Genomic DNA, 15687 nt, shown 5'->3' with positions numbered 1-15687 from the left:
AGCCGTCTTTTCTCTCAGAGGCAATCTCTGCGTCCCACTGGCTTCTGCCTTTTCAGCCCTTTAAGCTGTCTTTTTTTTCTCTTTAGTGATCTGTCCTTCGTCACAAACTTAGGCTTGAGTCTGACCCCAGCGAACCTGGTCCCCCACACTACTGTCACCAGTTTCTCATCTTCCCGATATCTGAACGATGGATTGTCATGTTTTGAACCAGACCTCCAAGAATGTCTTTGATGATTAGCTGCCCCTGAATCAGTTATCTAGTCCTGGTTTGTCAGCTGTGGCTGGAATAGGATGCAGTCATGTGACACTAAGAGGGTTCGTATTAGGCAGAAGCGGCTGGACTCTGGCAAGCATGCTCTGGAAACACGGAAACATGTTTCGTATTCAGCCTTAATTACGAAATGGGTTATCTAAGGCTTTTCCTGCTAAAGGTTGTAGTACATGTGCGGCACATGATTTCTGCAGAATCCTAGTGGATAAAATGAGGTTAGAATTCTTCCTGATTGACCCTGTAGTTGCAGACTAATTCAAGACTGTTTGATATTATATAGGTATTTTTCTAAATCATTCACTTGAATCATAATATGATAAATGCTGGATGTTAATAGAAATGCCTAACATTAAGTTGAAAAAGAAATAGTGTGTCATCTCTGAATCTCAGAATTTTTCTCTTTCTGGAGGACCCAAGGAAAAAAACTGAAATACTGCCAGTTATATTATGCAATTATATCTCAAATATGTTACATTTGTACAATAAAAAAACAAAAAACAAATCTTATTATGCAAGTTGCCCACTGAAAGACACATGAAGATCTGTTGGTTTTCTTTGAAATATGAATAAAGATTTAATATGGATAAATCTTTGAGAAAGATTATAGATGATAGATGAATCTGGTGGGGGAATAAACAGGCGGTTTTTCAGACATGGAAGTCTCTTTGTAAATTGTATAGATTAGCCTGTTTGGTGAGAGAAATATATGATCAAATGAAAAAGAGCTTTGAGATCAGGATCAGGAACATTAGTCTAATGGAAGTTCCCTGAGAGCAGGGCTCCTACAGCCTCTGCACTCAGAACAGTGCTTTGGGCAGAAGGGAACTCAATAAAGGTTTGGAGGATGAATAAATATTCTTATGATTTTTCTCTCCACAAGCTTTCTGCTCTGTATTCAAAATTTCAAAACATTTGTTAAATCTTTCCTTAAAATTGCATTTTATTTTTCCTCCTAAAACTGCTTTTATATATTTTTGCTTTTTAAAAGTATAGTTGATTTATAATAGTTGTGTTGATTTCTATTGTATAGCAAAGTGATTCAGTTATTCATATGTATACATTCTTTTTTATATTCTTTTCCATTGTGGTTTATCCCAGGACACTGAATATAATTCCCTGTGCCATGCAATAGGACCTTATTGTCCATCCGTTCTATCTGTAATAGTTTGCATCTACTAACCCCAAACTCCCAGTCCGTTCCCTCTCTCATCCTTCTTCCCCTTAGGCAACCACAAGGCTCTTTTCTGTGTCTTTGAGTCTGTTTTTGCTTCATAGATAGATTCGTTTGTGTCATATTTTAGATTCCACATGTAAGAGATATGATGTAATATTTGTCTTTCTCTTTTTGACTTAAGTATGATAATATCTCATCTTTTCGTCCATGTTGCTGCAAATGGCAGTATCTCATTCTCTTCCATTGCTGAGTAGTATTCCATTGTATGTATGTACCACATCTTCTTTATCAGTTCATCTGTTGATGGACATTTAGGTTGTTACCATGTCTTGGCTATTGTGGCTAGTGCTGCTTTGAACACAGAGGTGCATGTATGTTTTTGAATTATAGTTTTGTCTGGATATATGCTCAGGAATGAGATTACTGGATCATATGGTAATTGATCTGAGGAACCTCCATACTGTTTTCTATTTTAAAGCAAGTGGACTCAGCCCCTGGACAAAGCAGAATCCTTTATCTTTTTCTCATTAGAATGGTTTAGAGTTTATATATGTAAATTATATTGGAAAAGTATATTACTGATAAAAATATTTCTACAGCTAATTTAATAACAGATGAGATGTGGGGAAGCCATACTCGTTTATCTTTAAAACTATATTTTAGCCATTTTGATTTCAGTGAATTCAGCTTTTATAGAATGTTCTAAATGATTTTCAATCTTGTTTCCAAGGGCTTCCCTGGTGGCTCAGATGGTAAAGTGTCTGCCTGCAGCATGGGAGACCTGGGTTCGATCCCTGAGTTGGGAATGTCCTCTGGAGAAGGAAATGGCAACCCACTCCAGTACTCTTGCCTGGAAAATTTCATGGACTGAGGAGCCTGGTAGGCTACAGTCCATGGGGTTGCAAGAAGTCGGACACGACTGAGCGACTTCACTTTCTTTCACTGAGCGACTTCACTTTCTTCCAAACACTAACTGAAAGCAACTCTTGAAAGAGAGCAAAGCACATTGGTGATATTTATTTATTTATATTCTATGGTTATGGAGAACAGACCTTAAAATCCCTTTGGGTTTCATCTCCTGAAGTTAGATGTACCCATACATTTTTTGTTTGCTGAACAATCATCTCATTTCAAAATTGTTCAACTTGTCCAAAGTTCTATGGTCTTGTCCTTCTCTTTCCAAATATATGTTGTAGGCACACTAGAAAAAACACATTGTTCCCAGCTGGTGATCACTCACATGGGCTCAACAGTGACAGAGCATTTTGTTGCCCCATGCAAACTCCACCTCTAAGAGGACAAGCTGCCTTTACATAAAAATAAGCTATTTTGGGTGGGCACCTATTAGGTAGGTAGATAATTTTTTTTTAATGAAAAGAAAAGGTTGCGACATTTCTGATTTAACCATGGTGAAAACCTTGACAGATCTCAGGATACAGCTTAAGAAAATCTATGTGGTATTATTTGAACATCTGCTATCTAATGTGAGAGGGGAGCAGGTGCTCTGTCTGGTATCATCATTAATGATATTAATTCTTTTGATGAGTCCAGTTGTGCAGAGATCTGATATATCTGAACCATGTTAATTATTATATGTCACTATATTGTCATGGAAGTCTTCTGTTGACATTGATAGAGAATAAATAGCTTAATGAGGGCCATGTTTTTTAAGGGCATATAAATCATTCCCTTCATATAAGTTAAACACTGGAGTAAAAATAGCAGTGCTACCATGGTGGTTAAAAAGATTTAATGCCTTGGAAGAACTCATGTATGTAAGTGATTCTTACATACTATCCATGGGCTGGATTCCTGCCATCACCTCTGTGCAGGCTCTTGACACTCATCTGTATGGATGCAGAGATTACAGACCAAGAGATGAAATCACTGTGGAGTTCTGGGAATTGATGATTCAAGCCTCTTATAAATATTGTATTACCATTACCCTCATTCCCTTTTCTCTTATTTATTTCACTCCAGTTACTATGCATTTGCACTATTACAGTGATCAAGGTGAGCCTTCTGCATGTGTTTAGTCCTATGCTTGCCCTTACTCCAGTTGAATCAGAGGATCATTAAGACCCAAAAGGAACTTGAGAACATAACTAGTTCTTGACATTAACTTACTATAAATTTTTAAAGTGAGATTATCTAAATTAGCTAGTTCTGCCTCCCTATTTTTAGAAATTATATAAATTTTCTTATTTTGTAGTGAAATCCCTCCCACTGTAATGTTTAAGACGAAGGGTTTTTTTTTCTTTCAGTTTAGTACAAAAATGTAACAATACAGGAAAAAAAGTAAAATTTTCAGTAAACCTGCAGTATTTAACATATTTTGGGATATTTTCTTCTAGACATGTTTCTGTAGATATGCACATATACATTCATATACATATGCAATATGCTTTTTTATTTACATGTGTGACATCTACTGAACATCCAGCTCTACATATTTTCTCCCACTTGTTTTATAGCGAAACTTTTCCTATGTCACTGAATATATTTTGTAATATTTCACACTATCAACACAACCATTCCTCTGCTATTGAGCTTTTAGCCTGTTTCTATGTGTTTGTGATTATATATAGTGTAATGAACATCTTCATTAATACAGCAGTTTTAATCATTTCTTCTTATTGTTTATTTCTCTTTTCTGGGAACATTCTGGATTCTGATACTCAGAACTCATATAATTCTGGAAATGTTCATGCTTTTCAAATAAGTGCCAGTCTAGTTAGTAATGATCTTTCATCTACAGAGAGCTGTACTTGTAGAAAATTGCAAAGCTGATTAGGCTACAATTTTTCCTTGGTTAAGCATAATCTTATCAGAAATAATAGTAGTTAATGCCTCTAGGTGGTTTTAAGCAAAAAACTAAATATTAAAGATGAATGCTACTGAAGAATTTTACATGTATTTTAGATACTACATATAAGAACTCTTGAATTAATACATAAGATGAACTTAATATTTAGCATGATAGGAAATTCTGAAATAATGGTGTAGTTCAAAGTAAATGATTGCTCTCAGATACTTTTGTTCTCCCCTAAAGGAAACAAAAAGGAAAATTAAAAGTCTCTTCTGAAGAAAAAAAGATTCAAAGAGAAACAAAAGGACCATTGCTCTTTAAAACCACATTTACTTTTACTTAAACATGATTTATATTTTCAATTTTAAAAAAAGGAACTACTTTACATTCTCTGAAAGTTGTTAGATAAAAACTTTAGTTTAACTCTGCTGTCTTTACTGACTCATTTTACAGGGAGGGAGCTGGGAAGGACTGGATCAGATCTATAACCTTGGGCAGTTTGCCTATGCTTTCTTAGCATCTTCATCTGTGCAATTGTTGTTAAAACAATTGAATGTAAAACACCTAAGAAAGTGCTTGACACATAGCTGAATTTAGGTAATGCTAGTTCGTTTTGTTCCCACTCTTAAATGATAATGACAGATTATTTCAGGAGGTGAGTCTTTAAAATGGTTTCTCTCCTTCAAAGAAATTGATCAACTAATATATATATATATATATATATATATATATATATAAATAGAGCTAATAGCTGAATTATTGCTATTTTTCCAGAAGATTATAAACTTACAAGCAGTTTGAGAGATTATTACTAATACATCAAGCAGAAATGAAGTTAAAACTATAAAGTTAAGCAATTCTGATATCCCCAGGGTTGTCCTAATTTCTTTGTGAATAGTGAGTTGGTCAAAAATAATTAAAACAATGACTTAAATGACTTGAATTTGTATAGCAATTTATGGTCTCAAATATTATCATATTTAGTTGGTTTAATTCCACACAGGCAGTATCACAGAAGCCCATGGAAAATGAGTGACTGTCCCAAGGCCAAGCTAAATTAATTAATAATAAAGCTAGAATAAAAGATAACATGTTATTTCTATCTCTCAGTCCTACTAACCATCAAGTAAAGAGAGAAGAGAAAGATCTAAACTAAAAGTGATAGATTATCTAAACATTAATGAAAGAGAAAATATTAAAAATTGTACTCCTAAACGGGATTTCATATTAAAAAACAAAAAATTGAAAATAAATGAGGCATATATACATCTTACAAACTAGAAAATATGTATCAAAATTAGTCAAAGGATGTTAGGAAGCAGACATTAATAAAGACAGAAGCAAATATTAGTGGACTAGAGGAAAGCAAGTATATATTAAAAAAGACTAAATAACTACTTAAAATCTACTTAAATAGACAAATGCACAACCAACCTGATGAAAGAAACATTAAAGAAAGAACAAATGTAAAATATCTGAGTTCTAACTTTCAAAAATAGCACCCCAAGTACTACTCAAACTTCTGAAAAGTTAGCATGTACTTAGCATCAAGGACCTAGTAACAGTACCCATTTGTTTTGCTAGGCCTGCTGTCATAAAGTACTACAAACTAGATGGCTTAAACAACAAAAATAGGCCCTGTCACAGTCTTGGAGGCTGAAATTCTGAATTCAAGGTGTCTCAGCGGGCTGCCTTCTGAGAGCTCAGAGGGAAGGATCTATTTCAGGCACCTCTCCTTGGCTGGCAGACGGCTGTCTTTTCCCTGTCTCTCTACATTCTCCCTCTGTGCCAATCTGCATCCAAATTTCTCAGTTTTAATAAAGACACCAGATGTATCGGATGAACGCCCACCCTAGCAACCTCATCTTAACTTGATTACCTCCGGAAAGAATCTGCCTCCAAATAAGATCACATTTTGAGAAACTGGGCATTAGTATCTTTAACATATGAATGGAGGACTGGGAGAAGACATCATTCAAACCATCACAAATGTCTTTTATCTTGGATTCATCAGTCATTCACTTTTATAAGGTTTTTTCTTAATAAAACTGAAAGAGCCACACCCTTTTAAATGCTTTTAAATGTTATATAATTTTACAGCTAGGATGGACCATAGAAATCTACTCTAACCATACCTTTATTCTTTTATTGAGAAAATAGACTCGTTGATATTGGGCAACTTTCAGTTCAGTTCAGTTCAGTTGCTCAGTCGTGTCCAACTCATTGTGACTCCATGGACTGCAGCATGACAGGCTACCCTGTCTATCACCAACTCCTGGAACTTGCTCATGTCCATCGAGTCAGTGATGCCATCCAACCCTCTCATCCTCTGTTGTCCCCTTCTCCTCCTGCCTTAAATCTTTCCCAGCATCAGGGTCTTTTCCAATGAGTCAGTTCTTCGTATCAGGTGGCCAAAGTATTGGACTTTCAGCCTCAGCATCAGTCCTTCCAATGAATATTCAGGACTGATTTCCTTTAGGATGGACTGGTTGGATCTCCCAGCAGTCCAAGGGACTCTCAAGAGTCTTCTCCAACAACACAGTTCAAAAGCATCTTTTCTTCAGTGCTCAACTTTCTTTATAGTCCAACTCTCACATCCGTACATGACCACTGGAAAAACCATAGCTTTGACTAGACGGACCTTTGTCAGCAAAGCAATGTCTCCGCTTTTTAATATGCTGTCTAGGTTGGTCCTAGCTTTTCTTCCAAGTAGCAAGCGTCTTTTAATTTCATGGCTACAGTCACCATCTACAGGGATTTTGGTGCCCCCCAAAATAAAGTCTCTCACCATTTCCATTGTTTCCCCATCTATTTCTCATGAAGTGATGGGACTGGATGCCATGACCCTAGTTTTCTGAATGTTGAGTTTTAAGCCAACTTTTTCACTCTCCTCTTTCACCATCAAGAGGCTCTTCAGTTCCTCTTGCTTTCTGCTATAAAGGTGGTGTCATCTGCGTATCTGAGGTTATTAATATTTCTCTCAGCAATCTTATTCCAGCTTGTGCTTCATCCAGCCTGGCATTTCGCATGATATACTCTGCATATAAGTTAAATAAGCAGGGTGACAGCATACACCCTTGATGTATCCTTCCCAATTTGGAACCAGTCCGTTGTTCCATGTCTGGTTCTAACTGTTGCTTCTTGACCTGCATACAGGTTTCTCAGGAGGCAGGTCAGGTGGTCTGGTCTCTTTAAGAATTTTCCACAGTTTGTTGTGACCCACACAATGGCTTTGGCCTAATCAATAAATCACAAGTAGACATTTTTCTGAACTCTCTTGCTTTTTCAGTGATCCAACGGCTGTTGGCAAATGGATCACTGGCTCTTCTGCCTTCTCTTAATCCAGCTTGAACATCTGGAAGTTCTCTGTTCATGTACTATTGAAGCCTGACTTGGAGAATTTTGAGAATTACTTTGCTAGCATGTGAGATGAGAGCAATTGTGCAGTAGTTTGAACATTCTTTGGTATTGCCTTTTTTTGAGATTGGAATGAAAACTGACCTTTTCCAGTCCTGAGACCATTGCTGAGTTTTCCAAATTTGCTGGCGTATTGAGTGCAGCATTTTCACAGCATCATCTTTTAGATTTTGATATAGCTCAACTGGGATTCCATCACCTCCACTACCTTTACAACTGCTCACTTTACAGTGACTAGCTTTACAACTAGTGACCAGCTTTACAACTGGCAACATAACAGCTGGTCAGTTTCATCCTGGTTATTTTATCATTTCTTTCAAATCCTTCACACCACTCAAGGCTTATATAGAGACCTTACTCTGTACTGGGCCAGAGGTTGGAATCTTATTGAACATGTGGTGCTGCTTTGTATTTATCCTTTTTTTTTATCATGTCCTCCTATAAAGCATCACTTGCTTTGCATCTGGTCAGATGAGCATGCACCTTTGCTTCTGGCTTTTTCTCTTCTGCCGTCACAAAGGACCATTGAGATATGTATGCAGTTTGGTGTTTCAGTTTTTAAAAGTTCCTGTGGAGATAAACTGTCACAGAGGCATCCATATGTAGCTTTACTCATTTAGGCAATATGCAAGGTTTATTGTAATTGATTTGGAATCAAAGGTAGCTTCCTTTTCAGAAATACATTATTACCACAAACATTTAAGAGTCCTCCACTATTTCTATTCTTATTAAATTGCTGTTTGCTTAGAGGTGAAATGGTCAGTCTTCATACCAAAGATACTTGAGTCGGTGGATCTCTGATAGTCCCAGATATATGTGTTTTTAGCAGATATCCTGGGTGGTTCTTTAGGTTTTTCCACACCACATTTTGAATAACAACAACAAAAACCTGCTTTAAGTCAACTTATTCATTAATTTGTAAATAGCTTCTCCCAAGAATAATTGTTTTATTTCCAAATAATATCACATTTTATCAAACCTCAGATTTTCTTAATTTTTTTTTGACTGTACTCCTTGGCATGTGGAATTTCCCCAGCTGCAAATGGAACTTGTGTCCCCTGCAGTGGAAGTGTGGAGTCGTACCTACTGGACCACCACGGAAGTCTAGAGTATCCATTCACATCATTACTTTATGTATCACTAGGAAACAAAATTTTGGGGGGAGGGGGGCTAACTAAAGTCTTTATTTCAAACAAAATTAAAAATAAAAAATTGAGAGCTATTTCTCTGGGTGTGGGGAAGGGATCAGGGCAAGGAATTCCCCGAGGCTTAGGCCAGTACCCTAAGACTGGAGGGGCTGTGATCATTCCCTTCCTCACTTCTGGGGTGGGGGCCCTCAGCAAGTGCAGGACCCTGTGCCAAACCCACCTACCCAGGGGAACTCGGGCTAGGGCTCAGTCCCTGGGGGCGGACAGCCAGGCAGCAGCGTGGCCAGAGGCCAACCACAGGATCAAGTCCTAAGTACCAAGAACCTACTGTCTTCTCCTTCCCGGGACCCAGAATACATGAAGAGGATGGCCTGTGGAAAGAACCTCTCGGACCCTGGTGGGGAGAAGCAAGGCCCCAGCGTCCCCCACGTTTATCACTTATGTTCTCTCGAGGGCAGTGAGTCCTGGAGTCCATCAGGGGGTAATGCTGACACAGCTGGGGTGGCGGCAAGGAAGCCCCAGTCAGTCTGGACCCCACAGCTGGCTCTCCCCACCCGCCCTGGCAAGCTCTGTGGTTAGCACATGATCCTTTATATGTCTTGCCTTCCATTTCCCTTGGTGGATTGCTGGGTTGGTGGGCCTTCCTGGCTTAGGGTTTCTCCACGGGCCTTCCCAGGGAGGGTCCCCTGAGCCCCCCCCCATCGCACTGGGCCTGAGGAGGGAGGAACATGATGCCATTGATAAGGCACTGAAGCCGTCATGGAGTTTGGTGGTGAGAGACGGCATGCTGCCACCCACCGTCTGCTCCACCGGGGAGCTGCTCCTCCACCAGGGAACCTCCCCTTGAAGTTGCAGGTGGTGCTGGAGCCATGGAAGCCAGGAAGCCGAGAGCCTTGCTGCACGATCTCTACGATCTGCACCACCTTATGCCTGTGTTTCCGAGCCGCGATCAGCCCCTGCAGCATCAACATCTTGTAGTAGTTGAACATGTCGCCATCCAGGCCGCGCATCACGTCCACAGACTCTGCGGTCACCTTAAAGGCTGATGTCTCAAAGCCCAGGTTTCGGGGTGAGCTGGATAGGATGAAGCCAAAGTCGACGTGGATGATGTGGCCTTCTGCGTCCAACAGGGTGTTCCATTGTGTCCGTCCTTGACCTGCAGCAGGTAGCAGACCAAGCAGCAGCCAGTACAGCTCTGCACGCAATTGCGCCGGGCACCGAGGAATGCTCAGTGGTGTGACTGCCACGCTCCTGTAGGAAGTCATCGAGCAGGGAGGGCTGTGACTGCTTCTTCACCTGCGGTATGGAGACAGCGTTGACCACTGTCGGCCGAAATCACAAGAATCTTATGTGGCTCGATCCACAGGGGTACTCACTCCTGTTCCCAAATGGACTGCAATTGCTTTAACCCCTGGAAGGCCAACAGCTCCTGCCGAAGGTCATCCCCACACTTGACTATGACTGACAGGAGCGTCCAATTGGGGATATGGCCATAGGGGAAACCCTCTCTAACCACTTCTTCCTGCCAGGGCTCTTTGAGAGCAACCGCGGAAGGGTCTTCTGGGTCTCGTTTGCAGGCTGTGGGGATGTGAGCCAGCTGCTCCGAAAGGCGCTATCGGATGTCACCCGCTGCAATGAGCACAGGCTCCTTGCTTTCCTGGCTGGTGATGCTGTCCGCGGAGAGCTGGGAGATGTTGTCACAGGTGTTGGGGTGCACTTCAGGGAGGCCCCCTGCAGCTCGCCTGTGTCCTCCACCGGCCAGGCCTCGTCACCGTTGTCATAGTTGGGCACAGTGCTGAAGCTGCCTGCCCGCTACTCGTGGGTGATGCCACATTCAGGCAGGTTCTGTACAGACCGGGTGCTCTGAATTCGGTTCTCGGGGATCCAGGCGGGGACACTAGTGGTGTCAAAGTTTTCACATTGGAGGACTTCCCCATAGATCAGGTAGGGAGCCTTGTCCTTAGAGTTGAGGATGACAACCTGGGTGTGGGGCACTCGGACCACGTGGTGGTCACAGCCGGCAGTGGGCAGCCAGACTCGGGCGGGGAGCTTGTGGTTGAGCAGGGAGAGCTCTGAGATCCGCCGCTGTGTCTTCTGCCCCTTGGTGGGGAATGTGGCCAGCTGCTTGCCAATCGCCATTAGGGACTTGATGCAGTTCTCGCTCAGGAGCCAGTCTGATGGGGGAAGTGAATGAATTATCAATACTTTCAGTGCTGGAGGAGAGCTCCTCTTCCTCATTCTCCACTTTAGGGTGACTGGCTGTTCATTTCAGATTGCTGCTGAGACTTATGCTGGCAGTGGCATCTGCCTTAGAGCGCTGGTGAGTCCTTTTAGAGGGAGGCAGCCCTGTGTCGGGGGCCGGCTCAAGGAGGGCAGCTCCCTCTTTCGGTGAGTGGGCTTCAGCTCATCTGAGAGGATCAGCTTCTGTAGCTTTGTCCCACGAAGTGTTGCTGAGTGGAAATGTGCATGTCTGAAGAGTAGGCTGAACAGCAACAGCAACTGTCAATAAACTATGATGCAGAGCTTTAAAGAGATTCCCTCTGGACCTGTGAATTATTCACACCAGCAAATCACATTTAAATTTCTGTTCAGAGGGATTTGGTGATTCCGTCTAGCTTCAGCTGCATTTCTGGGCCTGTGATAGGCAAAACATTACATGTACCATAGTTTCTTCCGCTAGTGGTTACCATTCTTATATCCTCTAATGGAATGGAATGCTACTTTCCAAGAAAGTCTGAAGTTGCTGTCATTTCTCCAGTGATTAACATCTGCTTCACCAATAACAAGTACATACACTACACCTGTTTGTATTTCATCTTTGTATGCAATGACTTATTTTTAAAATCAAATCGCAGTGTGCTTTTTAAAGCACTGGCTTACAAAAATTACTTTAAATGGCAAATTCAGCATTTGATATCATTCAAAAGTGATATCACTCAACTGAAGAGACAGTATGAACAGCTGTGACCAAGTCCATGCAGACACTGACACTGCTCGTTGTGGGTGCTGCCCTCTGCATAGTTTCTGTAAGTTGTGATTAATTATAGACACATCCTGATTCAGGGCTGTGAAAACGTGTGGGTGAAGAAGCCCTTAGAATCTGTGTAATACAGTAATAAACAATTTACATTGGATATCTCTTCATGCTAGATTATAGGATAACATAATGAGCTGAAGCAGTGGTTTTCAAAGTGTGGTCCCAGGACCAGAAACTTCAGCATCGCCTGAGAATTTGTTATAATATAAATTCTCAGGCCCCACCCTGGACAGACTGAATCAGAGACTCTAGGGCCCAGCAGTCTGTTTTTAACAAGCCCTTCAGGGGATTCTGATGTCACTCAAGTGTGACAACCACTAGGTAAAAGTGAATGGGGTGTCAAGGGCAGGGAGAGAGGCTTCCTTCCACATTTATAGAAAAACGTTTATTAGTGTAAACATACACACATGCGTACACCTGTCCCTATTGAAACTTGGTTTACCCCATATGCGAATTTATATGCATAATCCTTCAGGTCACTACATCCAAATATATATATTTGATATATGCAAGGCCTACATTTTACAATGACCGAAAAACCCCAGATGTTGGTCTGTTTTATCATCATCATCATCCTTGACCACCTCTCTCCTTTTGTTCCCTTTGTTCCTAGATTAGTTTCCCATTTACCTCTTTCTCAGATTCTCATTTTTCTTAAACGTTTCAGCCTATTTTAATCAAAATAAAAGTAGCTGATCATGTAAAAGTTGAATCCCAAAATTATCTTTAATAGGGAAATACAGAAACATGAATGAATACCAGGAAAATGTTCTGCTCAAGGATCTAGATCCCAGAAAGGTATACATAGTTTAATTTCTGTACACTGACATTATAATATGTAAAAAGAAATATCTGCTGCAGGATAATTTAAAAACAATTGCTAAAATATGTGATATTTAGATGTGTTGTTTTATTTTCTACTTTAAAAAACATCGTCTCAGAAATCACATTCAACTTACTGGCTTTAGTGTTAGCTGGCATGCTATGTATTCTTCCTTTGAGGTCAGTTAGATTTTTCTCCTTTTAGATTGTTAATTCCCAGCCAGTAGAAAAACACAAAGAAATGAGATATTCCTTTGTTAAATATGCACTGCAATATCCTTATTGCTTTAAAACTGTAAGGTTTGTTCTCTCAGGAGAAACCTATTTCAGAAATAATTATCTTTGTATTGGAATCAAACAAACAATTCTTTGTGAAACTGAAACCTCATTGGAGGCTCAAGCTCATAACACCAAATAATAAAAATATTTGCATTCTCTGATCCTTGATGAGTGATATAATTTTAATATACAGTCTTCCCTAAAAACATGTATATTATACAGAGCTTATTTTGCAGCAGAATTTCTTTTTAGTTTAGAGTTAAATATATTTTAAATTTAAAAAAAAACATTGGGGGAAAATTGGGTTGTTAGGTTTTTTAAATATGATTTTATAAGCTTGTTTGCATGAGTTTCACTTGTTTTATTTGTTAATTTAGTAGAAAATGCTACTCGGAATTTTAAAGAAACAGTATGATCAATTCAAAATTTACATCTCCAACTCCAGTGAAATAACCTACTTTTCCATAATTTTTTTTGGCTCTGTGGGCTGAGGAGGCAGCATCTACTGACAGTCTCTGCATTGTTTGTTAGTTTCAACCAAGGTCCACAGCGAGTGAGTGGAGTCAGTCCAGTATTCCAGGAGGCTTAGGGTACAAGGAAGAGTTTGTGAGGGCTCCCACCCTCACTGTAATAAAACCTGTGGCAGGCTAACATACTTCTCAGCTCTTGATACCTTTATTATACAGAGTTTTCAGACTGCCTGAATTGACTACTGCTGAGAAACATGCTTCTAGGTAAGTAACAAGACTTACAAATGATGGTTTTGTTTGAAAGTGATAGGAAATACATATGGAGGTATACTTGGTTTTAGCTGAAATTTTCCAGATTTGTACAGATTTCATATAGTACTGAGCAATGCCATGATTAGTATTATCTGTCATCCTAGGATTTGGGATGATGAGGTTTGACAATTTAGAATAATGTTGTAAATGTGTGTCTAAGTTAAGGAAGTAGTCATGACTCACATAACTGTATGTTTTTCCTTCTATTAAGATAAGCACAACATTTGGGGGTTTAATCAATAGTTGTTATAGACACTGACTCTTCGTGAACTAAGTGCTAACATGATTTCTGGTTTAAAAATATGTTGAACTTCCATATGTTGTTAAAATGCTATGATGAGTCTTCTAGAAAGGGATGATTCTACATGATTATTTTATTAATGTTTAAAATATATGGAAAATGCCTAGACTCTCAGCTATAAAATTAGTTTTAAGTAATAGAACATTGAAAAGGTAAAGTTTGTATGCTGCATTTCTTTAGTAATGTTCATAGTTATATCTTATACAATATATTTTAAAATATAGCATTTGCATGCATTAGTCTTAAGAGAAATCTAGCAAAATCTTTTAAAGATCTGATATAGGAAGCTTTCTCAGAGGAACATAATTAAGTAAGAATTTCATTAGTGGCTACATAAACATTTTAAAAACGTTTTATTGATAAAATACTTTATTGTCAAGTTAATATTGTGAAATACTGGCTGAATTTTGTGGCTTGGATTATTTTTTTGAAAACAAACATTTTCCTAATAGAATATGTCAGTAAGTGTACAATGAGTAGAGGAATTTTCCAGTTAATAAAAGCTAAACAAACATCTGAAATCTCCAGGAAATTAAGTGAAAACATCTTTTATTGCAGTGGTTATACTTTGACCAGTTGCACACATTACTTCACATTTGAGAACAATTTCAGCCTTTGTTTTGGAGCTACTCATAATATCACTATATGGGGATGTTTGATTATCCATTTGGAACATAGTAAGCATAATCATGTTAGTAGTTTAAAAGATAAATTATATTTCTGCTTTGTTGTCCATGTGTTTAAATTATTTAATTAGGTCAGTCTGCATGGAGAAGCTTATAATTGATGATGTATATTTAGGTCAATTTTTGCTATAATTTCAAGCCTATTTATTATTCTACTTGGTAACGGTGTGCTATTATGAAAAATTACTGGTCTAGGAATTAAGAGACCTAAGTTTGAGTTCTGGCTCATTAACATGGCTTCTAATCACTGAGTATCCTCCTCCATAAAATTATTTCTTAGAGCCTGACTGTTTTTTTACAATTCCATTTCTGCCTTCCTAGTTTTCATTATCCTGTCTTGTCAGAGACTCTAATACAACACGTAGCGTATACTGAAAATTTTAAACAAGGACCATCCTTTCACGTGACCAGTCCTTTAAATCATACGGTCCCATGCCATGAACAGGGAGCAGGTGATACAGACCATTTAGGACAACTGTCCCGGTCTCTGGGAAGTGTACCTGTGTCTCTGTGAAATAGCCACCATCTTGTTCCTCATTTACAAGGGTAAACATATATACAAGTGTATGTTTTACAACCCTCAAAGTCAGAAAATTCTGACCAATATCTGTCTTAAAGACGTTTATTTTTTTTAAATGATACTTCATTTGAAATCATCTGCACAAGTAGCTTCTCACATGCAAAATCTCAAAACATATTATACAGCAGTATTCATTACCTCTTCAGTTCAGTTCAGTTCAGTTCAGTCGCTCAGTCGTGTCCGACTCTTTGCAACCCCATGAATCGCAGCACGCCAGGAGTTTACTGTCCATCACCAACTCCCGGAGTTTACTCCTGTCCATCACCAGACTGTCCATCACTCCCGGAGTTTACTCAAACTCATGCTCATCGAGTCGGTGATGCCATCCAGCCATCTCATCCTCTGTCGTCCCCTTCTCCTCCTGCCCCCAATCCCTCCCAG

At 39.4% G+C, this 15687-nt stretch overlaps 1 protein-coding gene and 1 pseudogene across 4 annotated transcripts in view; one reads left to right on the top strand and one right to left on the bottom strand.

The window, feature by feature from the left end:
- The window catches only part of ZNF385B (zinc finger protein 385B), a 335112-nt gene that overhangs the window by 105687 nt on the left and 213738 nt on the right, over nucleotides 1-15687 (top strand). Inside the window, exon 1 of one of the 4 annotated variants that reach the window (XM_065931861.1) lies at nucleotides 13585-13691. The exons of the other annotated variants lie outside the window; for them this stretch is intronic. Within the exon in view, the coding sequence (XP_065787933.1) occupies nucleotides 13682-13691 (10 nt within the window). The 5' untranslated portion in view covers nucleotides 13585-13681. Of the gene's footprint in view, nucleotides 1-13584; nucleotides 13692-15687 lie in introns of those variants that run through there. 4 annotated transcript variants of the gene reach the window in all.
- On the bottom strand, nucleotides 9342-10958 carry LOC136162958 (phosphatidylinositol 4-kinase beta-like; annotated as a pseudogene).

Source organism: Muntiacus reevesi, chromosome 3, assembly GCF_963930625.1.
Source record: "Muntiacus reevesi chromosome 3, mMunRee1.1, whole genome shotgun sequence".
NCBI classification, from domain to species: domain Eukaryota; kingdom Metazoa; phylum Chordata; class Mammalia; order Artiodactyla; family Cervidae; genus Muntiacus; species Muntiacus reevesi.
Note: the sequence above shows the minus strand (reverse complement) of the source record. Positions and strands in the feature narration are given on the sequence as shown.